We start from the raw sequence: 24749 nt of genomic DNA, 5'->3' as shown, positions 1-24749 counted from the left end.
CGGATGTCTTTTGAGGACGTAGAGAAGCAGAGCAACAAAATCGGCCACCACAGCAATGATAGCTTACTCCTTTATAGAGTTTTAAGCTTTGCAAGGCGCTTTACATATCTACAATCCTCCCCTTTCTGTTTTCTCCCCTTGCCTATCCTTAGAGGGGAGAGGCAAAATATAGGGAGGACGGTGGGCAGACACCCTGGCCCAGGAGAAGTTGCTACATGCCATTGGCTGGCCCCAGGGGCCGAAGGGCTGGTGAGCTGGTGGCCTTTCTCAGACAGATGGGCAGGAGGTGCAGGGGTGGGATAGGGGAGGCCAGTAAGCTAAGGGTCACTGGGGTCCCAGGAATGCTAGGATTGAGGAGAGGAGACCCCTCTGACTAGGCAAAGGGGTACAGTAGTGATGGGAAAGGAGGAGGGAGCTCTAAGCTCAACAGGACCCATTCTGAGTCAGAGTCCAGGGGCAATTCCTAAAACATGCAGAAGGCGTCATTAAGAAGGGACACCCAAGTAGTTAGTCTTACTCTGACACAGGCCCCTTGGGCTCCCCCCTCCAGTGGTACCTGGACTTTCCACACACACACACTCACAGGCACCCAAATGCAGACGCACAAAGGGCAGAGCATAGGCCACAAATCAGGTTTTTTAACACAGTCCCTGTACACGCAATTATGCTGAGACATACAGTTCCTCTAACACAAAAAACAGAAACACATGCCCACAGCTGGCACACACTTCTGTTTACCCTGCTCTTCCATTTCTCCCCCTTTTCTTCCTTTTCCTCTTCTCTCCCTTTCTTTAACCCTAAAGTCAGGAAGAAGAATGAAGAATGTGGAATAAGGATATGCCCCACTCCCCTTATGGGGAGACTCGGGCTAGTGGGTGAGGTGATATGGTTCTTAGAAACCTAGGCATACCCCTGTGCACACAGGAGCTGGCACTATTCCCAGCTATCCCAAGAAATAGGCACACATGGATACTCCTGACCCTGATGCCCACAATTAAAAAGCGTCAGGATCAGGGTGTGTGAATCACGTGCCTTCCATAAGTGCCTGGTAGGCAGTGCCAACCAGAATGGGCACTGTGCCCAGTTGCTGCCCAGCAAGCAGGCAAGAGCTGACAGTGTTGTCCCTGGACTCTCCCTTACCTCTAGGGGATCTCCTCTCCCTCCTAAGAAATCAGAAGATAAATTAGGCCCCTTGGGGTGATTTGGAGGGAACTTCACAAACAGCCTCCCCTTCCCTCTCCTGAGAACTTCTTATAGTTTTTCCCAAGACAGATGGCTATAATGGAAGGAGAACTGGACCAGGAATTAGACCTGAATTCAAGTTTTGTCAGTTATACTTACTAGCTGGGTGCCATGGACTAGGTATTTCTCTGGCCCTCAGTTTCTTTCTGCATAGTGATAATAAATAATAAAAATAAAAATGGTAATAATGCTTACATGACCTCCCTTGAAGGATTGTTAGGGGGAGACCATTTTGTAAATACTAAAATATTGTGGCAATAAGACATTGTCTTTTTTTTTTTCTTCTTTTTTTGTTAACAGCTGCCAGCTGTTATATAGCTTACCTCTCAGGAGTCCAAGACCTTCAGCAATGGAGCTTCACTTCTCTCCTTACTCCTAATTTCATCTCTTCCAATGATAGAGAGGAGAGGAAGAAGGCCTTTTTCTATAGGGGTTGAATTCTCTCTAGGGATTGGGCTCATTGCCATGGAGTTTAATATCTCTCTGTGAGATTGGAGATTTCCTTGGGCCTGGTCCCATGATTAACTAAGTTAGGTCCTTCTTTGTAGTTTCAGCCTTCTCCAAGATCTAAGACTTTCTCTATAAGGTCTGGGCATCTAGCTATTAGAGCATCTCCCTCAACAATCCTCAGGTATTCTTTCCACCCTTCCTGACTCCAAAACCTTCAAGGCATTCTCCCATTTTCCTGACTTCCTACCTAGAATAGTGAGATTCTGCTTGTAGTGATCTCCCAGCTTGTGCCTAGAGTCACAAGGAGGTGAGCAGGTCTATGGGAAAGAGAAGCTCTCTGGCTGGCATGGCCAGAGGCAGCTCCTGGGACAGCGGGTGGCAACCGCAGAGCTGAGCCGTGTTCAATAAATCATAGAGGCTGGGGCCTGGGGGAGGGGGAGGTTAGGGGGAAGGGGGGGCTATGGATAAATAATTCATTAAACAAATAAACACAGGCGCTGGAGACAGAGAAGAGCAGGCAAGAGTGTAAGCAGGAGAGGCAGCCGCCAGCTCTGGGCATGAAATATTCACAGGCTCTGCACCTCTATCACAGGACCCACACATGCTTACCAATACACAATCACATGTGTGTCATAATATGGAGACATGTGTTCCAACAAGAAGAGAAGCACAACTATCTCCTGACACTAAGATGTATATTCAGAAGTGTGTAAGTCCTAATAAGGAGATATGCATTTGACTTGGATCTATATACATACAAACATCAGCATGAAGATCATATGTACATAACATGTATGTGTCCAAATTTAGGAATAGAAGAATTTTCATGCAAAAATGGGTTACTGAGAAGTGGGTAAATGTGTGTGTGTGTGTGTGTGTGTGTGTGTGTGAGAGAGAGAGAGAGAGAGAGAGAGAAGACAGAGACTGAGAGACAGATTAGGATCTTTTGTTTCTAGTCATTACTACCCTTCCTGGGCAGTATTACAATTCCTGGAAGACGAGCACCTAGAAATCTAGAGAGAAGAAAAGTACAGTATATTTGGAAAGTGCTAAGAAATTATGGAAGATGGCATTTACAAGGTGGTAAGGATAGGTGAAGAACAGTAAGATCATTTGCAATAATAGAGATTAAAGGTTAACAAAGCACCTTCCTCACAATAACCACATGAGGAATGGATAAAGATTTTATTGTCCCTATTTTGCAGATGAGAAAACTAAGGTACAGAAAAGGTAAGTTATTTGTACAGGGACACACTAGTTGCTTCTATGGCCAGGATTTTAACTCATGTCTCTTCTAGTTCTGGGAAGTTGGAGATTGAAAGATAGAGAGGAGGGATAAAGTTTGAGAGTAGGGAATTAACCACTGATGTTATAATCAGGGGACTACTAACATTACCCAAAATTATTCTGAATACCTAACTAATTTTTCTATGATCCCTTCTTTTAGGATTCTAATATTACTTCAACTGAATTTCCCCTTTACTCTTTATAAATTTTCCTAATGGTCAGGAAGTAAGGTGATATATAGTAGATGGAATGGATCCAGAGAGACATTGCAAAAGACCCCATTTGTTTGGATCCCCTGTCTCCATCAAATCCCAGACTGTCCCATCTCCTTCTAAAATTACTCTTCCTCCTAACTCTCTTTTCAGGACACTTCCCTCACTAGCAAGGCCCTTTATATATCTTCTTTGATACTTCCTCTCCCTGCCCAAAGTCATCATAGGAAATGGTTAAAGGAAAAATGAAGATGAGGAATCAAAGAGAACGAAGAGGAATCTCTGTAGTAGCACCAACTCAGCTCCCCACAAGAATTCTGGCTAAGGGTCCACTGGCAGAGCTTTCAGAGTGAAGCCTGGGAGTGGCAGCTAGGGGTGGGTGGGGAGAATCCAGGTCTGTGAAGTAGGTATAGAGAGGGGGGAGGGGGAGATTGGGACATTGGATTGCTCCTCAGGCTCCTTCCCAGACTGCCCCAGCATTCCCCAGTCTCACTTGGAAAGGATCTGTTCCCCTGGGGAGGAAGCCAAATGAGGACTAGTTTGTACAGGTCCCAGCTCCTCAGCAGACAGACAAGTAGCAGAGTGGGGGGAAGGGCCCCCCAATTTTTTCCTGAGGAAATTGGATCCTCTATGCCCTCTTCTCCTCCAACTCTATGTTAGTGGTAAGGTTTAAGCAGATATTACATGACTCCGGAATAAGGAAATCCTAAAGGAAACATCAGTTTGGATCCCCATTATTCTCTACCCACGAAGTGACCTCAGAATATTTTGGAGTCCAAGGTCACATATGAGGACTAGAGCCACCTCCCTTCTACCTCCCTCTCTTCTTCAAGTCCCAGCCCAGGGTCTGACAACAGGGCTTCTCTCACCTCCCATCCCCTGGGTCTTTCCTGATTTCCCCTCCCTTATATTAGGCAGGTTCAGACCAATCCATGCAAAATCCTCACAGTAAAGAATTGATTTGTAATAAAAACCAACGTCATGTATCAGAGTCAGCAGAAGAGTTTCCAGAGACTCAGAGGCCAGGTAGTCCTGATGAGGATACAGACACTGACAGAGACATTGTTGCATTAGGATAGACAAAACAGTTCCAGATACACAATTACTCTGGAACATACAATCACATACACAGTCACATCTAGAGATACACAGAGTGATAAATACACAGGGCCTGGTGGATTTATGCTAACTGGGTCTAGTTTCCTATACCTCCCCCCATTCCCTCCCCAAAGGCCTCTCTCTGGCTCCCAGTCAGGATCCCTTAGGTGCCTTGTCTGCTTCTAGACACCCTTAGGCGTACTCCACCCCCCTCCTCCCACCCCAGTCTGGACCACAGATTCCAGTTCCACCTGAGGGCTAATGCTTTGAGTTAATGACAGCTCATTAGTGCTTAATTGAGGGGGAGGGGGGAAAGGAAACAGCCTTGGCACCATATAGAAGGGTGGGGACTGACCCCTACCAGTGTGGGGCATCTAGGATGGTAATGTGTATGGCACTGGGAGTTGACTTTTGGGAATATTCTCTGACTCTGTCTTCTCCAACTATGTCCTCTTATTCCCAAGATCATTTGTTTTGCCAATTAAAACTTCAGGTCTCTCTGATTTCAGGCTCCTCCCCCAATCCATGCCCAAAGAAGAAAAGGGCCAAGATAAGTCCTTTTCCCTTTTCCCAGCCCCTGAACCCTCTTCTCCAAACTGATTGATCTGAAAGTTTGTGATTTTTCTTTTTTAAAAAAAGTTTTTTTAATTGTAAACAATTACAAACTTAACAAACATTAAGAAACACAAACGTTTTTAAATATATAAAAAAAAACTGATGAGAGGATCATGAAAAACTTAAAACTTCTACTTCATCGGTTTTTTAAGGGCACATTAAATTTCCCATGGTAGTAACAAAACTATTCTGCTTGTCTGTTTCCCCTTCTGATTGTCCTTTTACTCTCTTGCATACTTTTGTGAATTTTAAAAATGTTTTATTGACATGAATTTCTTTTCTTGTTCTTTTTGCATCACTGTTGTGATTCACCCACCTTCCCTTGTAACAACAAATGGACAAGGAAACCAAAATCAACACGTTGGTTAGGTAATAAAATATGCCTTTCATTTTGCAGTTCTAGTCCATCTAGAAGTTGCCAGTTACTTTTTCAGGCATGAACAATTTGGTCTAGAAAAGGCTAAATGGGGAACAGTGAAAGAGAGAAGGGCTGGGATATACTGAAGAGAGAGGAGGAAACTAGGGGACACAGGCAGGGCATGCATTGGTAAGAAAGGCAGTAGGTGGATGAATACTAGAGGGGAGGTGATTGGGGGACAGGGGTTGAGGGGAAAGTTGGGGGGTAGAGATTCTAGGAAATAGATGTGGCTTGTGGCTAATGGTAGAAAGGACTGGGAAAGTGCAGCTGATTTCTCAAATACAATATAATATTATAAAGATAAAATACTTAAAAGGCCATTAGTTAGAATGGAGAGGATACTGGGGAGAGAGGGAAAATACTTGGGAAGTGAAAAGAAAAGATTAGGAGTAAAGAAGAAAAGGCTAAGAAAATGGGGTTGATTTGTCCATTTTGATATGCAAATAAAACGAAAATCAGCTATAGATACGTGAACACTTAGATCTAAGAACCAATTCTGTGGGGATGGCAATGCCAGCTTCTCCTCCTGTCACTTCAGGACTACAAGAAGATTCACTTCTTGGATTAACTAGGTCTTTGAACTTCTGCTCTGGAAGTAGGGTAAGGGAGAAAACTTGGAAAAGATGGGAGTACCCCTGGGAAGCCTTCCTCCTCCATTCACGGTACCATTCCAGTATACCCTGAAGTTACTAGCAGCTAGGAGAGAGGGCCCCGAAAGGGAAAAGTGGGGAGGGGGGGCTTCCCTTCCTCCACATCTCCACCAATGGGAGTCTCCACCGATGACCTCATGCCCCAGGCCCCAGGATTCCATTGGCTGTTTGGTGCAGGGACACCCGCTCCAACAGCGTCACAATTGGGGATCTCCCGACTACCTCACTGAGATGGACTGGAAAAAAGGGTCTCCTAGCACCTAGTAGGCTCTCAATGAATATCTGTTGAATGAATCGAGGAATGAATGAATGAATGAAAGGAAATTGGCAAAACGTGTCGGAATTCAGCCCTGAAAGAAAGGGTCTAATTTGCATGAACCCGTACAATGCAGAACCGGAGACTTCACGATGGGGGCACGTTCTAACTCTGGAAACCAAGGAAATGGGGAGCTGGGCGGGACTTTATCCGAGAACTGGGAAAGAATATGGAGCAAGGTATGGAGGCTCTGATATCATGAGACTTCGAGAGCAGAAATTTGGGGGAACTTGACGACTCCCCCGAATCTGTTTTCCAGCCTCCCGGAACCGCATTTGGGGAACACCCCTCGAAGTCTTCTCTTGGGCCCAGTGCTGAAGTACCTTCTAGCTCTCCTAGCTGACCCTGACCTCTGTCTGGGGCTGGGACCTTTAGCTTGAGGCCCTCCCTACAATCTCTCTCCGGGACGCCCCACTCGACTTTCCTCGGCGGCGCGTCAGCCCAAGGGATCAAGGAAAGTGGGGGGACTGAATGAGTGGAGGAAAGGGAAAGCTAGGAGCCGGCTGGTGCTACTGTTTACAATCCTCTCCCTCCACTTTCCCATGCACGGAGACTTTAAAGAATCTCTCTCCCCATCCTCCCATTCCCACCCCTAGGTCAAATTCAAACCCTGACTGTTGTCTGGAGGAAGGAACAGTAGTGTGTGGGCCTGCCTTGTATTTCTGCGGGTTAAGTGTGCCTGGGTTTGTGGATGCGTGCTTTCCTACGTGTCAGTGTGTGGCCGAATTTGTGATTGTGAAGCGGCCAGGTGTGTTTATCCGGCCCCGTTCCTATGTGATGTCGGCACATGCATCGGCCCCGGACCTTGAAGGAAAGACCTAGGAAGACGACGAGGGTTGCTGGTTGGCCTGGGTAGCCTGGATCTCAGGGTCTCGGTGCCTCCACCTCTCACCCCTCCCCCGCGGCGAGTTTGCCAGAGAATAGGACAATCATTAATTCCCGGAGTTTGCCAGGGACCAAGAAGGCTGTGATCCAGTCCTCGACCCTTTCCCCCACAACCTCGGCCTGAGAAATGTAGTGGGGGGAGGGGTGCAGCAGAGAAAGCGCTGGGGGAAGAGAGAGAGAGAGGGAGGGAAGGAGGAAGGGAGGAAGGGAGGGAGGGAAGGAGGAGGAGGAGGGAGGGAGGAAGGGACGGACGGACGGAGGGGGAGGTTTCCATGGCAATGCCTAGAGATCCTCCCCAGCTCCTCCTCTTAGCTGCAGGAGGGAAGGGACTCGAACCCAGCACTGAAGCTTCAAGAAGTTCATTCTATGTTTCCTATTCCTTATCCTCGGCCTTTCCCCTCCACCCACTCTAAGGGGACCCTTCTTGTCCAGCAAAAAAGCGAACTGAGAAAGGGATGGAATTTTGGGGGGGAGTGATGGGGTGCACACATACACTCATACACTAACGCAAAGAAGCCCCAGCCGCTTACAGGCAGCAGGGACGACTCCAGACACGCGCAGGCGTGCGGGGATATGCACACAGACACACCGAACGAGGCCTAGGTGCGTGGGGCAGGAGGCCGGGCCGGCTGTGTCTGTGTGCGTCTGCAACTGACGGTGCCATTCTCCCGGCCTCAGGACAGAGCAATCGAATTAACACGGAGCTACAGCGGCGGCGTGAGCGCCGAGTGGTCTTGCCGGGAGGAGGCGGGAGGCAGCTGTTCCTTCCTTCGGTGCTCCCCCCCCTCCCATCTTGACTTCAGGGGACTAGCCCCAGGTGTCTGACCTGGGGGGGCAGCCGAGATGTGGTGAGGAGGGGTGAGACGGCGGGGGTGGGGAAAAGGGGAGGGGGGAGGGGAGATATGAAATTTTCCGACTTTGCCTGTTTGTCAGTCACGGGTAGGCGCCCCCCCACCCCCTTCTTGAGCCCCGCCCCGTGTTCACACGCTTTCTCGAGCTGCAGCAGCCAGGCCCGAGCTAATCAGCACAACATCCACTTATCGATCTCGCGTTCCACGCCAAGCATCCTGGCAATTTGCCAGGAGAGGCTGGGGAAGAGGGATGGGGAGGCCCAGGGTGGAGAGCCTTGGGCCTGGGAGACCCGGACAGGTGGAAGATAGAAGGGGGTGGGAGGGAAGTGGAGAAAGGGCAGAATCTTCCCCTACGAGGGAGGGCACTGACAGGTTGGGGGGCGGGGAGTTCCGGGGTCCTCCCACCACCGGCTCCATCCCCTTGTTTCTATAAAAGCTTAGAACAAAGGGGACCGAGCCAGTCGAAGGCTTTGATTTGACCCTACCCTCCACAATTCCAGACCAGACCTACGCCCCAAGTGCCCTCAGGGAAAGGAGGAGAGATACTTTAGTTTTTCTAGGCCTAAGCTTTGAGAAATGCAGCTTTCTTTTGGCCCCCTGCTCCTTTCCTAAATGGAAGGTCAGGCCTCAGTGATTCACTAGTGCCTAGATTGTGCCCCAAACAGCTCCAGCAATACCAGAGCATCTGTGGTCCCTTCCACCTGCTTCATACACACAGGAAGCTGGGGAGGGGGCAAGTGGGGAGAGAGGTGCCAACCTCCACAGCTGCTATTGGCATCCATCCCATCCAGGCCCAGTGGGGTGCCCACCAAGGGCTGGCACAGATCACTGAGCACAGCTGGCATGGAGGTCAGCCAGTGCCAAGGTGGGAGTCCACGACACTAGGGTTCTGGCAGTAGGGAAGAAGCCAGAGGGCAAAAGGGTGTGGTGTATTAGAAGGGGGAAGGTGGTTTATTGAAGGTTGAGTCCAGATACTTATAAAAATACAAATAAATGAAAATCAATCTCATATGAAGTCCGTCTTCCCAGAAGACACAAAAGAGTTCTCAGCTGGAGAACAAGGTACAGTCCTGGGAGCACCTGGAGGATCGGTGGGCTGGTTGATCAGATTGAGGGAGAAATCGCCTTGCTCCCAGATTAGTAGAAATCTTGAAGCTCCCAGGAGAACTAAGTGTTTCATCCCCCTTCTCCAGGATTGAGGTTTGGTTTATTTTCCAGAAAAAAATTCAGTCTGAAGAGAGAAAGGGGACCAAGGCCAGTTGCTGGCAGTTGGAAGTGATGGTATTCACTTTAGTGTAAATCCAAGAATTGGTCCAGTCTCAGTATTTGTCCAGGTTTCCGCCCATGCACTCAAAAATTGTAGGGATAACCCCAGCTAACTCTGATCCTCTCCTCCAAAGATCAGAGGGGAAACTCCTGCGAGGCTCCACACCAAGAGCAATGCATTACAGTCCTGGAGTCTTTCAACCCTTCAATACTTCCCTGCCCCCCCAAGCACTGATCCTTGCACCCCTTTTCCAGCAGCTGGAGCCTCCAGGCTGAAGCCAGGTCAGGGGCATACACAGAGAGGCTAGATTTGGGGTTGACAGCCAAGAGTGTGATGAGATCAAAGCCAGCCTCAGAGTCCCCGAAGGAGGCGAAGAAGTGGCAACAGCAGCAAGAGGAGGAGGCAGAGGGGACTTGGGGCCCGGCCTCCTTGCCATGCGGGCATGCTGCCCCCACCTGGACCCAAGGACTCTGTAACACACAGGCAGTGGGAGAGGGTTGGAGGGGTGATTCTACCATACTTAATCCCATCTCCCCTTCCTATTCCTCCCACTCATAATTCTGCCCCTAGTTTAAGAGCATGGATCTATCTCAGTTTTCTTATTCACATAATGAAGGTATAGTATTATCTCTATTTTACAAATGAAAAATCTGATGAACCCCCAGGTCACACAGCTAGAGAGAATGTGGTCAGATTTTGAACTCTGGTCTCTAACTCTGAAGTCCATTTCACTCTGTATCTCTAAAGTTCTTCATGCATTCCACCTCCATTTACTTATTTTCATCCTGCTATCTCTTCAACTTCCTATTCAATTCAGCAGATCCTTCAAAGCCAATCATCAGTAGAACACACATCTTCTTTGCCTTTACCCCAACCCTTTAGTCTACCCAGAGTCTGAATTAGTGCATGTCATGCCTTTGACTTACCCTTGGAAACCCCATTGCCTTGTGGAAGCACAAAAGGAGATGCAGTGGTCGGCTTCTCAGCTACAGACAAAGAAGCCAGAGTTAGCGACAGATTCCCAATATTCCAGTTCCCCAGAAAACTTCATTCCTGGGGAATCATTCATTCCACAAAGCTCCCGCAGTCCCAACTTTCAGACACCCTGCTACCCTATAAGAAGTTAATTCCCATTCACCGAAGAAAAGACCCATCCAAACACTTACTGGTTTCTTTGCAACACACTGACACTTGCAGCCTCAGACACCGGTCAGAACTTTCCTGGGTTGGGACAGCTATGGTAGGTAAGCAGGTGGGCAGGAGAAACAAAGATTTGTTCATGCTTTTTGACATTGCTTCAGACTCCCACACTTTTGTCCTTCACTTTTCTTAACTTTCTATTTATCAGTCTCCTTCCCAAGATATGGAGCTCTCTAATTTCTCCTTTTCTTCTGGCCACAAATTACCCAGAAACCTTCCTTTTTGCTTCTTTTATTTCACTTTTAGATCTCTCTCCTTTTACTCCAACTTGCCTATGGCCATTCATTATCGTTTCTTTAGGGGCTGTTTGTTCCCAAATTCTTGATACTTATCCTTCAGTACATGAAATCTAGGTCCCTTTTCTCCTTTCTTGGCTTCTTTTCTTGGACCTGGATTGTGTCAGGCTTTGAGGTGGAAAGACATCTCTACTAGGTCTGGTTTTTTCCACCCCCTAATTCCCAGTCTTTTCACCATGGCCCCTCCATTTTACTTACATATCATCTTTACTAGGTCTGGTTTTTCCCACCCCTAACTCCTACAGTCTTCTCATCATGGCCCTTCTATTTTACTTACATATATAGTAGTAGGTTTCCCCTGGCAGGAACTCAAAACCCAATGAGAAAGGTGTGAAGCGCTGGATTTTCTCTGAAAATCGGACTGGGCCAAAAGGAGCAAAGGGGCGGGCACACTCCCACCGTTTGAAAGCTTTTGTGCCCCCAGCTTTGCATGTCTTATACCCATCCAAGTCCACCATGAAAAGAGCAAAAGTTTCAGGACCCTCAGGTGGCCCTGGGCCATCATAATGTGGACAGAAGATGTCCAGATAATCGTTGAGGCCCAGCTCTACTGCTGCGTCTCCTCGAAGCAACCTGTGGGGCATAGATCATGCATTAGGATTTTAAGGAAAGTCTCAGGGGATGGCAGCTAGGGTACCCCTAAATGACCAGGCTTCCCTTTTCCAAAGGGCTCAATCTCCCTTTTGTATATAACTATCCACCATCTATGCCTGAACATACACTTACAGTCTAAAGGCTCTCTGATCAATCATCAGGCTGCTTCTCCTTGGCAGACAAAGGGAAGAAAAAAAAAAAAAAAAAAAAAAAAAAGGAAAAAAGGCAGAGCAAGAAACAGAAAAGGAAATAAAGACATTCCTAAAACTACACAACGATTGAAGTATGGAGAGACAGAGATGGTATGAAAATAGAGACCGACAGACGCAGACTTTTGGACCTTGACCTGAAACAGTAACATAGGAAAACAGTGAGACAGATTGGAATAGTGACTGACATGAGGGAGGGGGTGTCATCTAGTAGATACCACCAAGGATGTTTGTCCTTCCTGTCGGTCTGGCTCCATCTGGTAAGCCAGTACCCCACCCCCACTCTAGACGTCCCATTGCCCTTCCCTCTGAGCCATTTAAATTATTCTGGAGCCCCCTAGACCTTAAAAAGGTGGGAACTCACAAGATCTTATATACTAGAATTTAGGTTAGGCAGATTGACCTGTTGGAATTCTAGATATTGACAGATATAGGGATAGGGAAAAGCAAGATAGTCTCCTAGAGAAACAAAGAGAGCAGAGAGACTGAAAAGGCTAGAGCGGTGTGGTAGGAGAGGTATAGGAAGAGAGACAGACAGTGAAACAAATACAGAGACAGAATAAACTGAAGAGAGGGAAAACTCGAGACAGACCAAGTTGGACAAGGAGGCAGAGAAAGAAACTTAAAAGACTCGGTCCGACACATTCTTTCACATACACACACACACACACACAAAATATTATAGTCTGAACACCCTAGATCTCCTTCCCTTTTCTCCATACATCGAACCCTCTGGGGCCAGCTAGAGGTTGGGGGGATGTGGAATTAAGGGGCTAGCTAAGGGGGCGGGACCTGAAATCTAGGAGATGGGGGCCCCCCTCCCCAGAACTTATGTCTGTATCCCACCCTGGGGCTTCACCTCCTCCCGCCCCCTCCCCACGTGGGGGCCAGGGTGTACCTGGGCGGGGGTACTAGCAGTGATGGGGGCGAGCTTCGCCCCTCCCCCCCACAACCAGCTCAAACAAAGGAGCCCTAGCGCGCGGCTGTCCGGCCCTGGCGGGGACTCGAGAGGAGGGAATGGAGAGTGCACGCCCTGTCCCAGAGACTAGCTGGCCCGGCTTGGCTAAGCCCGGTTTGTTCCGGCTACCTGGGGTTACTGGAGTTCCAATAGACGGCGTGGCGGAGGCCGGACCCCCCCCGGAGCGGGGACCCAAGGAGCGAGGCCCAGAGGACTGTCCGCAGCAGAGGCAGAAGCCGCATCGCCCCTGGGTCTGGTCTGGCCCGGCTCGGCTTGGCCGGGCTCCGGAGTCAGGGCGAGGAAGGTACAAAGTAGACCCGGGCTGGGGGGTGGGGGGAGGATACAGGGGGAGGGGGGGTATGACGGAGGGGGGGGGGCAGAACAGAATGAGAGGCCACGCCCCGGGTAACTTTCCACCAATTGGGAGGCGACTCCACCTAATCCGACCAACTCCGAGTTAACTCTTCACTGACCACAGGCTTTCCCCGACACACCCCCAACTAAGGTTGAGCACAATTCCGTGTGTGTGTGTGTGTGTGTGTGTGTGTGTGTGTGTGTGTCTGTCTGTCTGTGTCTTGGGGCAGCTACAGCTCCCTGGAGAGGCACACCGGGTAGGGTTGCTTTTAGGGGCCTTGACATAAGTTCATTGCCCGGGAGAGAGAAAAGAAGGATGGAACGAGAATCAAGGCTTTCAGCTCCATCTGGGTCCCAGCTCGCGCCCTTCCTCCTCACTCACACCCCTTTTTGCTGGGCTCCGGCCAGAGTCAGTGAGACCCGAGGTAGCATCAGCTCTCCTCCACCACCGCCCTTACCTAGGGCAGGAAGGTGGGGGGAGGGGGAGAGGGAGAGGGAGGGGGAAGTTGCCCCAGTCCGGACTTTGGTGTAATGAGGTGTCTGCGGCACGGTACAAAGCACCTTTGTTCGCGAGCCCTCGGGAAGGGGCGGGAGGAAAGGGGAGGCAGGTGCGCAGCCCCGGGACCGTGGGAGCCGCCTCACCCCGTCCCGCCCCGCCTCCAGGCTTCTGAGAACCCGGTACTCTCCCCCTTGTCCCTCTGCAGACCTCTACTTGGGTAGGGGCTCGCGGAAGGAGAGGAACAGGGAGGGCACTTTCGACCATCAGCAGGGCATCTTGACTGCCCCCGGGGCGATCCTCAGAGCAATAATAACCAGAAGTTCTATTGCGATCTAATTTCCAACATGCAGTGGGGAGGGTCAGGGAAAGGCTGAAGCATCAGTCCAAGCCTTCAAGCCCACACAGGCTGTGTTGAGGCAGATCGCAGATCGCCGTCCGTGGCGTCCGAATTCCACCTCAGACAGGTGGAGGCAAGCGGAGAAACCCAACTACTTTCTTCCCCCTTCCCCCGCCTTCTCTCGGAGCCACTCTCCGGCCGGGGCAGCATCGTCCTCTGGCGGTCGGAACGGGAACCTCCAAGTTCCCCTCCCTCGCAGGACAGCAGAGGGGCTGGGCCCAAGCTTCTCAGAGCAGACGGAGGCTCGGAGGCAGGTCTCAGTTTATTGCGGCTGAGCCCAAGCGGCACCGGGCCCACTCCCACCCCTCCACACCTGGACCCTCTCCCCGCCTCCCCCATCCCAGAGTCAACAATGCGGGGTTCCATCTCGTGCTTCGCCTTCGGGAACCCCAATAGTGCCATAAGAAGGCTGCACCTCCGCTTCTGGACTCGAACCTTCTGAGTCCTAGCAGAGGGTGGGCAGGCTTCCCTTTCACAGGCTTCTCAGGTCCGATGTTGGGGAAATGGGCGCCCACAGTGACTTCTCCAATGTGAGATTGCTGTCCCAGGATGAAGTCAGACGCGTAGAGCTGCCCCAGAGGCCGCAGGGGGCGGGGGTGCAGGTCTTGAGATAAAGGAGACAGGGCAGAAGAAAAAGGGGGAAATGTGTACATCTCGCCACCAAAGGGACTTTTTCTTCATCCTCATCCTCAACCCCTCCCCTCACCTACCTAGAGGGGACGACCAGGGGCACCGAGCTATCTTCAGCCGGCCCTTCCCCTGAGAGGTGCCGTCCCTGGGGGTAGGAGGGCAGCGGCTTCCTTGGAGGTGGGGGTTTAGCAGGCCCCTGAGACTGACAGAGAGAAGGCAGAATTTATCAGGGGAATGACCCCAAGAGGTCACCCACCATCCCCTAACAAACCTACTTCTGCCAACGGTACCTCCTGAGGGGATACCTCCGCTAGGAAAGGGCCTGGAACTGTGCCCAAGGGGCACCAGGAGCACCATGCTCCAGCAACCAGTGCTACAGGCCATCAGTGCTGCCGCCCAGGAGGGGGGAGGGGCTATGCCCGCCCCCACACCGTTACCTGTGGGCTCCTCACCACCGGGTCGGCGGGTAGCGGACGGGTGGGGGGGTTGGGTCGATCGGTCAGTGCAGCCTGGACAGAGAGAGCAGTGCCAGTGAGGAGGAAGCCATGGGGAAGTGGGCATGCCGGGTTGTGGGGGGGAGTGACATTCAGAGATTGCCTTCGATAGGGTTCTGTGCCAACGTGCAGCTTTCGGCTAGTTTGGGTACATGCGCAGGGGTGAGAATACATGCGGGGCACAGTTTTGCTCTAGCGATTTCAGGTGCCAGAGTCGTGGGAGGAGAAGGGAGGGGGGGTGTAATTAAGTAATTTGACGGCAGGTAGGCTGTAGTACCACAACATACCACCAGGTGGAGATACATACCAAATTAGAAGCTACTCTCCACTGCCTAACGGGGCACAGAAGAGTGCCCTTGCCCACCCAAAAGCACAGCTGGGAGGGACAGGGATAGGCGCTTTTTTGCTCAGTCATGTTCCTCATGTGGGTGGGCAGAAGTTGGGCTCACTAAATCCCTCTATCCCTCTGCCCACCCTGTGCTGGGCCTTGCCTTTTGCTTAGATTTACCTGTAGTCTCTTGGGCACAGGGTCCGGCGGGAGCGGCCGGGAGGGGGGGTCAGGGTGACCAAGAGCGCCAGACTGCAGAAAGATCAGGAGAAGCAGAAGGAGCACAGAGAGAAGACAAAGAAGAGGGGTGGGAGGAGAGAACAGTGGTGGGGGAGGATGGATCAGAGTTACAGTCGGAGATATTGAAGGTGGGGGGGCAGCCAGGGCCTTAGGAGAGCAGGGGCATCATGCAATTACTCAGCCACATTCAAGAGTGGGGCGTGCCAGGCTGTGGGCATGCAAACCCATCCCCCACTGCATACAGCCACTAAAGTGTCGCTTCCAGTGCACCCTGGATCCGGGAGCACTTGTCAGTCCCTCTGAGGTTGGGGGCCCCCGAGTGGTGCCAATTTCTTTTACCCAATCTTGTAGTCAGAGGGCATCTGGGCCTCCAGATCCAGGATGGCATCCCTGAAGTGCCACGCACAACACCCTCATCTCAATTAATGAGTTGTGCTAAACAACACTTCCATTGGTCACCCATCTTAGGTTTCCCACCCCAGGTAGGATATGACTCCTCAACCTCCTTGGAGCCGGCAATGGGCATCGGGACAGTGTCAGCCACTCTCAGACCATCCAGAACCTGCTGAAATAGGCACTAAGAATCCCGCTGGCGCCACATAGGGGAGGGTAGCTCAGCTGGACTTGGGGCTCAGTGGGCTAGTCTCCCTGCCCCTTTCCCCCACAAAGGACCTGGAACCCACCTTGGTGCTGGACAGCAGCTGGAGTTCTGTGGCCTGAGTCCTCTGAGGGGGACCTGGACGTTCAGGGGGGCCAGATGGCGATGTCCTGGGGTAGTTGAAGGGGAAGCAAGTATTATCTACCCAGAAACAATCTCTGGAGAAGGTCCGCCCTTTGTGAAATCTGTAGAGATCAAGGAGGGGTGTGGAGGCAACATCCCATCATGGCAGGATGGAGAGGAGCTGTCTGAGACAGGGCCGACAGGCTGAATGGGAGCAAAGGGCCCTGCTTACCTGTACCCATTGGCACAGACACCCCCATGGAGAAATCGAACCTGGGCCTCTGCCGTATCCCTGGAGGGGACAAAGGGGGAGGGGTTTGAGGAGGATGGGAGTTGGGTCAGTGTGGGAGGGGGAAGGACAAAAGGTTTTGGTGGCACAGGGAGTCAGGAGCAAGGGTGAAGGCTCAGAGCCAGAGGCCTTAGGAGATCTATGGGTCCAATACCTATACTGGGAACTGGTCCCCTTAAACTGGCAGAGTCTCCGGCGGAGATGAGTACGGTGCCAATAGCAAGTTCCGAGAAGCATCAGCAGTGCCAGGAGGAGGAGGCTGAGGAGCAGTCCTGTAGTCAGGCCACTATTTGCTGTCGGACATAAAGCCAGAGCCAGGAAGAGGAATGGAGGTAGAGGTCAATAGGTCAGAAAAAAGGGGATGGTGGTAGGAGTGGCCACTACTAACTAGCCAGGGGCCCCCTGAATTTTCCTAGGTCTCTCTCCAGAAGCTCTCTAAGGTCCCTCCTTGCTCTGATATCCTGGAGATCTAAAATCTAGGTCCGGGGATCAGTCTCTTTTAGTGATGTTGCTCCTCCTTTACCCTTCTGCACCCTCATTCCCACCGAATTACCTTTGGGCTGCTGGCCCAGGGCCCCACTGTCCACACTGCCCCCAAAGCCTTCCTTGGAGCAATCTGGAGGTGCCCAGCCATGGTCACAGTGGCAGTGTCCATTGCTGTTGCAAACCTGAAGAGGAAAGCAAAGGGAGGAAGAAATTAAGCACGTATTAAGCCCCTCCATGTGTCGAGTACTTTATAAATTTTAGGTCACTTGTTCCTCACACCAGAACCCCAAGAAGCAGGTGCTATTATTGTCCCCATTTTAGAGTAGAAGAAACTGAAAGACAGTATCCAGGGTTACACAGCTAATAGGTGTCTGAGATAGGATTTGAACTCAGCTCTTCCTGGGTGCCTCTAAAAGTGCTTCAGGGAGGAGGGGCCCTTAGGAAGCATTTCCCCCAATGTTATTCCAGCTAATTTAGCAAATATAAAAATGTCCAAGCATCAGGAGTTTTGTGGAGGTCAAGAAAAGAGGGATTTGCAAGAACAAGAGTGCACAGAGAACCAGCTCTAGCACCTCCCCAGTCCCCTTCAGTTTCCCCAGTCTGCTCTTGGAAGCTGCTGCCTTCCCCTCTGCTCACCCCATGCCCATGGCATTTGCTTCGACACTCCTCTGCCCCCAGAAGTGCCACTGGCTGGCACCGCTGGTCAATGCAGACCTGCAACGGATGGAGGAGGCAACCCTTTAACATCTCACAGAATCTCAGCATCGAATGGGTTTCTAAGGTCATCGGGTCTGATGCCCACAGGGATGTCTGGCTCACTCACCCGGCCAGGGGCACAAGCAGTGCCGGTCAAAGCCAGAAAGGGCTGGGCCACATCACTGCCCAGGTCTAGGTGTGTCCATCGGCAGGTCTGCTGTGTTCCATTGGCCTCAATGGTCTCTGTGAGTGTCTCCTGAGCAGTGCCCAATAGAGGGTGGACACTACCACCTTGGCACTGGAGTTGCCCACAGTTGGCATCTCTATGAGGGATGGGCTAGAGAGTCAGGGGAAGGGAAGGAACTGGAATCATAGGGGGGAGGGGGAAGGGATGGCTGAAAGGCAAAGGGTCAGAAAGATGAGGGAGCAAGGGCTGGGGTTGGGGCAGGAGGTACTCACTCACCGAGCAGCACATGGCACATAAGTGCCATTGTACTGTTTCCCGCAGTTCCCAAAGCCATCTCCTCGTGTGTTGGCAGCTTGGAGACAGGCAGGGGTTGCAGAGCGAGCACCAGGACCCCAGAGTGCCTGGCACTGAGCAACATAAGAGGCACAGTGCCCAGCAGCACAGACAGCTTTGCCCCCTGCACAGGGCTCACCATCCCCTAGGCTGACATCTGAGGGACACTGGGCATTATCCCCTGAGCAAAATTCAGGCAGGTCACAGTCCCCCCGCGCTGGCCGGCATAGCCATCCCGCTGGGCGCAGCTGCGGGGAAAGAGGGCGCCAGTCAGAGGGCAGACCCTTCTGTCCTGATGCCATTTCTCTGTCACGTCACTAGGACCCTCACTACCACCCCCACCCCAGTTACGCTCCCAGCGCTCCTCTATGCCAACCCTAGGCCCAAACCTGGCAATCTTGACAGCAGAGACCATCGGAAGCACATTGAGCCCCAGGCATCAGCTGGCAGCTGGAGGCATTACAGCAGGGATCAGAACATTCCTGGGTGTGGAACAGAAAGAGAGGCAAGGTGGGGGGCGGGAAAGAGAGCACAGATGAGAAAGATGGAGAAGTAAACTTGATATTGTTGGGGAGAAGACTCAGGGTTCAGGGGAGACAAGCTCCAGAGCGTTGAAAGATAACTCTCCAAGAGGCTGGGGCCAAGGAGTGGCAATGGGGGAGTCCAAGGGAGAGAAGGAAAGGCGGGAGCCCCTCACCTCCCAGAAGCCACAGTCACACTGTTCGCCAGGCTCTACAAATAAATTCCCACATCGAGGGGGGCGAGGGGCCAGCTGAGCAGGCCGAGAAAAGAGGCAGCCCCCTGCTCCCCTCAAAAGTGCCTTCTCCAAAGCTTCTCTGCTGCAGCTGCTAAAACTCAGACCCGGCAGGAACCTGAGGATGAAGGGAAAAGGGGACCAAGGTGAAAGGGAGCCCTTTCCTCTAGTCCCCTCCATCCAGGGCCCTTCCTCACTCCCCGATTTGGAGAGCAGGGTGTCACTCACGCTGTGGCAGCCTCCATGATACAGCTCTTGGTGGGAGGCTGGCCTGGGCATGGGCAGTTGCCTCCTGGGGGATCATGTGCCAGACCCAGGCTGTGTCCCAGCTCATGGGCCATGGTGGACGCCACACCCAGGATGCTCACTGAGTGGTCCTAGGGGAAGAGAGAGTCAGGGTAGACAGATGAATGCACAAACTCAAGGGAAGGAGGAAAGAGGGGACCACTCTGGAACTTTGATTCATTGTCCACTTTGGGAGAGAAAATAGCTCCTTCTTGAAGCCATCCTATACAGGGTGTTCTCATTTTCCCTTTACTGCCTAACTAGTTCATTGTGCGTTTGGGCTGGAAGGGACCTTGGACCACAGAATATCAGTACTGGTATTTCACAGTTAACATCTGCTTATATTAAAAATAATATATAATAATAATTAAAGTTGGAAGGCATCAGAGATCAGCTGGTCAAAGCCAGATCTCTTTAAAAATGAGGGAAATGGTGCCCCACAAAGGGAAACTCTGGCCCAAAGTCATATTAGCTCCCCTTAAGTCAGGACTTCTGACTTGATACTGTGATTTGTCCCCTACATCTTTCTATTTTCTTTCTGGTTCTCCAAAATGTCACAAAGACAGGATCCATTATCTTATACTTCCCTTATATCCAAACTGGGCCCACATCAGAGGGCACAGAGGATATACATACATCCAGAGCTAAAAGGGATCTAAGAAGCTATTTAGTCCAAGCTTCAGCAAACTACTGGTGCAGCAGCCCAAATTCAAATATGACCTCAGGGAGTAGTTGTGTGACCCTGGGCAAGTCATTTAACCTATGTGCCTCAGTTTCCTTATTTGTAAAATGGGGGGGGGAACCAATTAATAATAGTACCTACCTCCAGGGTTGTTGTGAGGCTCAACACAGATAAGCATAGTGCTTGACATATAGGGAGCACTACATCAATGTTAGCTATTACTATTTTTTTATCATTATGACCTGTGCCTACGTGCTGTTATTGTAAAAGCATGAGCCAGGGATATTACATTTTTTAATATAATAAAACTTTATTTAAAAATGAAAATTAAAACCTACTTCTGTACAAAAATAGATGGATTGTAGTTTGCCAACTTTTTCGTTTTGTGGATAAGGAAATTAAGGGCCCCCAAAATGAGATCATTTGTCCAAGGGTAGTCTGGTGAATAACAGAGGGGTTATTTGAATACAGGTTCTGTGATGATAAAACAGTTCTCTTTGTACACTATCTTACTTTCAGTAAAAGGCACTAAATTGACTGAATTGAATAGTCGGGGGTATAGGTGGGGGTACAAAAGACAGAGAAGCGATTCAGGAAAACTTACCACATTCACACCCCCTGAAAGGGCTGGGGAGCAGATGGAATTCTGTACTGCCATGCCCACTGCAGAGTTGAGGAATAGGCTGGTCCTATGGGGAGTAAGGCAGCCAAAGGTTGGGACCCTCCAAGGGCTTCAAGTAGCCACATCCTGATAAGGGTGTGGTCAGAACAGCCAAAGGAGAAGGGCTCTTACGTGACCAGCTGGGCACTGTCATGTGGCAGTCGAGGTAGCAGCTCGGTCTGTCGCCAGCGGAGGAAGTTTTCCAGCGTGACGCCCGCATCTCCATCCACTGTGATCAGGTCTCCCTGGTTCCAGACCTCCACGCCCACCAGTGCTACACGCACATTTAGGAACCTAAAAAACTAGTTGGGAAGAAGAGTCAGGCCTTGTCTGATATCCTGTGCTTGGGCACAGCAGATGCCCTGCTCTCCCTGCCCACCCTCCTTGGAAACTCACCGCGTCCACCTGGTTAGCCACTTCTAGCATTCGTGTCTGTAGCTGGTGGAGGTCTGGGTATCTCTGTGCCTCCTTGTGGTCTGCTACAATCACCAACTCCACAAACTTTGTCTCTGACACTACATCCCGTTTACTCTGGGAGGAGACCAAAAGAAGGGTCACTGATGGCCAAGAAACCACTTCAATTTGATAAGTACTTGAATACTCAATGGGTGAGGAAGACATTTCTATTTAAATCTTACCCGATAAAGACTATGCAGGCCCAGTTTGAACTCTGACTGTGCTTGGATGAACGAATGGGGCCTTGGGTTCAGGGCACAAGTGCCTCCTGTCAGGTGAATATCTTCTATTTTGGAGACATGGGTGACTCCCCATGGCCTGGGATCTAAGGTATATGTTTTCTCTGGAGAGAGGACAACCAGCCCTCTAGGGAGAGAAGTAGGAATTCAGGATGGGACAGCAGCTCCTCAAGCCCTCTTGCCCTATTTCCCCACATCTGCTGCTCTCTACCTGAGTCCAGAGCAAGTGCAAACAGAGACCCAGGAGTCTGGGTGATCCTGTACAGTCCCCTGGTAGCAACAATTTTCCTGCAATAGAGAACCAAATTTATCTGAGAGAAGGATCATAACAGTACATAACATAACCTTTCAACCCAGAGAAGGGAAATTTAACCAAAGAGATCCACTGCTCCCTGAATAGTCAGTGAATCCTGGTCCATTAGTGCCTAACTCACCAGAGTGTTCCCCTCATTTACCACCTGGGTGCCATCAGGCTGGTACCACACAAGAGTCGGGGTGTCTGGGACCAGCTCTCTAGAGACCAAAGTAAGAAAAGAGACAGAGTCAGCGGCATCTTGTGGGCAGGAGGGACTGGCTCAGCTGCTAAAGGCTATAATGATGTAAAGACAACTGTGGGTCAGAGAGCTATCGCCCTTTGCAGTGCTAAGCCCCAGGAGCGCTGCCTTTATGTGAGCCTCTGATGCACTCACCCATTCTGTTGCAGCTCCAAGATATGGTTCTTACCCTCCAGTTCGAGTCTGATCTGTAATTTCTGGGGGAGCCTGTCCTGTAGGGGAAGATACCATCACCCACCTAGCACTCCTTGCTATGCTTACCAACCCTCCAAAAGCCAGACAGACTCGGGCTCTCCGGGGAATCCTGAAGGTTAGATCATGAGGATGGGGGTAGGGAAGTCTCAAGGGAAAGATCAGGAAGCTCCACCTGGCCGAGATCATTGTTTAGGGGGGGCACATGGGGGTCAAAGGAGGTATCTCAGCCGCCCCCTTCTCGGCTTCCTGCCCAAAGAGGAAATGGTAAGGAGGACCCACTCCCGGCCCCAGCCCTTCCTCTGACTCAGCTTTGGGGTGGGGGATGCAATGAGAAGCCCCTCCTCTCTAAGTTTCCTTCAGGGTCTTGAACAACTCTTTCTAGGATGAGAACATGAGGGTGGGGGTTCCGAGTGGATGAGTTAGAATTCTTCTAATAGACACAAAGTGTTAGGGTTGGGGTGTGGGGGGGGAGCAAGCAAACAGATGTTTCATTAGTGGAGGAGGGCGATGCATAAAAGTATCCTTAAATGAAATTGGTCACCAGGGAAGGTATAAAGGATTCAGTCAGGAAAGTTCGGAGGGGACAGGCAAAAATAATCAGTTTCAGCTTCACAAAGCGTCTTCCTTAGAACAGCAATGAGGTAAGTCTGTAATTTTATCTTTCCCCATGGGGAAACGGAGGCTCAGAGAGGTTAAGTGAATTGTCTAGGATCACACAGCTGTTCAGAGTCAAATTAGGGATTCTCATGCAAAACTCTCCTGATGTAAACCTAATAGGAAAACTCCATTATGCCATCTGCCCAGAGAAGGAGTCCAGGCATAGCACAGCCTAAGTCCAAGGTCAGGGAGGAAAAGAGGGGAACAGAGGCACATTTACCCGCAGCGCTTCAGAGAGACTGACGGTGAGGTTGCCCCGAAGGACCTGGGGCTCTGGGTGTCCTTGAGGAAGTGCCTCTGACAGGGGCAGGTGCTCCCTCATTTGACCTGAAACAACAAATAGTCCCCCAAAGTGTGAAGCAAAGTTCTACATCCCAAGGTTCGGGGGACTGCGGTTCTAGTCCCTATCGCTGGATTCCGAACTTGCTTCTTTCTGAGGACCGTGCTTGCTTAGGGAAGGGGGCTTCCATCGCATGTTGGGGCGTAGAGAAAGTAGGCTGGACGTCCCTCCATGGTCTCTTCCTCTCGGTTACCTCCTCAAAAAGTTCCTCTCTCATTCGCCTAGTCTCCCCCTTCCCGGCACCTTCCCCTCCTTATTTCCATAGTCCCATCCCCCTTCCTTAGAAGGAACACTCTCATTGAGTCAAGCAGGCCCCTCCCCCTTCTCCCAGGCAATGGTCCTCAGCCACCAGGGTGGCCGGGTGCCCACCTCCCCTCCCTCCCTCCCTCCCCCCCGCCGTGGCATCTTGGAAGGGAACACCCATCTCTAGGCGGCAGAACAAACACCCCCCCATACCCGCAGCAGGCACACCCGAAGAAGCTTCGGGCTCGGTTTCCTCCTCACACACCCCCATACACAATGGACCTCTCTCCTCCGGACACTCCACCCCCTCGGCCGTCTCCCCCCACCCAACCCCAGTCCAAGACACTGAGTAGGAAGTGAAAGTTCTGAGAGCCAGTGAGTCCTCCCTCTAGTGGCTCCCCCTCCCGGATCCCCAAACTTTGGTGGCATAAGCGTTCTGACCCTGGACACCCCCTGCCCGGGCCCCAGAGCTCCAGCGCCCCCCGGCCCGGCCCGCTAACGCTCTTGGCCCCGTGGATGACAAGTGACCCTGGCCTCCTTGTCCCCAGTGAGAAGGGCGGGACGTTTGTCTTGTAGAGGGGGCACTGATGGCTTGCGACCCCAGGCAGGAAAGAACTGGGATGGACGGCATCTGTGCCTGGCACCAGGGCCATATCTCGGTGGCCCAGTCAGGGGTGGGGGTGGAGCCGGAATCCGGAGCTCCATCCATCAGAACCGGCCTTCGGAGGCTGCTGTCACCCTGGCTCTCCCACCGCCGAGCTCCCGGCTGCGCGTCAGTGTCCCGGCCCTCCAGGGCAGGGGGTGCAGGACAGGCTAGACTCCCTCTGGGAGATGACTCCCCCTTCTCCTGACGCACCCCATCCCTCCGGGATCCTTCGCCCCAAGTTTCCCCGGGCCGGAGCTCACCTGTGTCCAAGAGGGGCCCCGAGGGCATGGGACTCCCGGCGCCCAGGAGCCCTAGTGCCCAGAGCAGCGCCAGCCGCATGGCAGCGGTGCCCGGGGCCGGGCGAGGGCAGCAGGTGCTGGGCAGTGAAGCTGCGGCGGCGGCTGTGGCAGCCGAGGCGCCGGCTCCGCAGAGATCTCCGCGGCCGAGGCCGCCCAGCGCCTCTCCCAGGCCCGGCCCCGCCCCCGGATTTGGCCCCACCCCGTCGGCCGCGCTCCCAGCTCTGACCCCAGCCCAGACCACGCCCATGAATCTAGCCCCACCCATCAGGACGGGTCCAGCTCTTAAACTCAACCAAGACCCCGCCCCCCAAACTAGGTCCTGCCTCCTGGAGCAAGGCTCCCTGCTCTGATTCCCGCTAAGGCCCCGCCCCCAGCCTTAGATGCCGCCTTAGCCCCACCTCCTATGCCAGGTTGCAGGCCCCAGCTTCCCGGCCAACCCCCGCAGTGGGCGATCCCGGGGCGTGACCCAAAGTTGCTTCCCGGTCGGACCGGCTCAGGAGGCAGCCGCTCCTTTCGCCCGGCCCAGGTGCCCCTAA

General features: G+C 51.9%; 2 protein-coding genes across 8 annotated transcripts; both read right to left on the bottom strand.

The window, feature by feature from the left end:
- Positions 1-8949: 8949 nt before the first annotated feature.
- On the bottom strand, positions 8950-13903 carry EFNA4 (ephrin A4). Its single transcript, XM_074265289.1, has 5 exons — positions 12678-13903; positions 11065-11360; positions 10458-10526; positions 10218-10277; positions 8950-9761 (listed from the first exon to the last, which is right to left on the bottom strand). Exons 1-5 carry the CDS (start codon positions 12788-12790, stop codon positions 9643-9645), a joined length of 657 nt encoding a protein of 218 aa, XP_074121390.1. The 5' UTR covers positions 12791-13903; the 3' UTR covers positions 8950-9642.
- Positions 13904-14042: 139 nt separating this feature from the next.
- Positions 14043-24394, bottom strand: ADAM15 (ADAM metallopeptidase domain 15). Of its 7 annotated transcripts, none has more exons than XM_074265260.1 (23): positions 24175-24394; positions 22906-23012; positions 21969-22045; positions 21714-21792; positions 21491-21567; positions 21223-21406; positions 20981-21115; positions 20717-20886; positions 20528-20612; positions 19185-19333; positions 18900-19074; positions 18592-18684; positions 18146-18450; positions 17810-18005; positions 17623-17700; positions 17054-17168; positions 16655-16793; positions 16444-16503; positions 16174-16333; positions 15431-15502; positions 14866-14937; positions 14509-14630; positions 14043-14402 (listed from the first exon to the last, which is right to left on the bottom strand). In XM_074265260.1, exons 1-23 carry the CDS (start codon positions 24251-24253, stop codon positions 14354-14356), a joined length of 2778 nt encoding a protein of 925 aa, XP_074121361.1. In that variant the 5' UTR covers positions 24254-24394; the 3' UTR covers positions 14043-14353. The 7 variants fall into 7 exon arrangements, with proteins under 7 accessions (XP_074121361.1, XP_074121365.1, XP_074121362.1 ...); XM_074265264.1 differs by having other exon boundaries at positions 16174-16258; positions 24175-24392; XM_074265261.1 differs by lacking the exon at positions 14866-14937.
- Positions 24395-24749: the final 355 nt, after the last annotated feature.

The sequence above is a fragment of the Sminthopsis crassicaudata genome, chromosome 4 (genome assembly GCF_048593235.1).
Source record: "Sminthopsis crassicaudata isolate SCR6 chromosome 4, ASM4859323v1, whole genome shotgun sequence".
Lineage (NCBI taxonomy): Eukaryota > Metazoa > Chordata > Mammalia > Dasyuromorphia > Dasyuridae > Sminthopsis > Sminthopsis crassicaudata.
The sequence above is the reverse complement of the archived record's forward strand: the minus strand, read 5'-3'. Positions and strand labels throughout refer to the sequence as shown.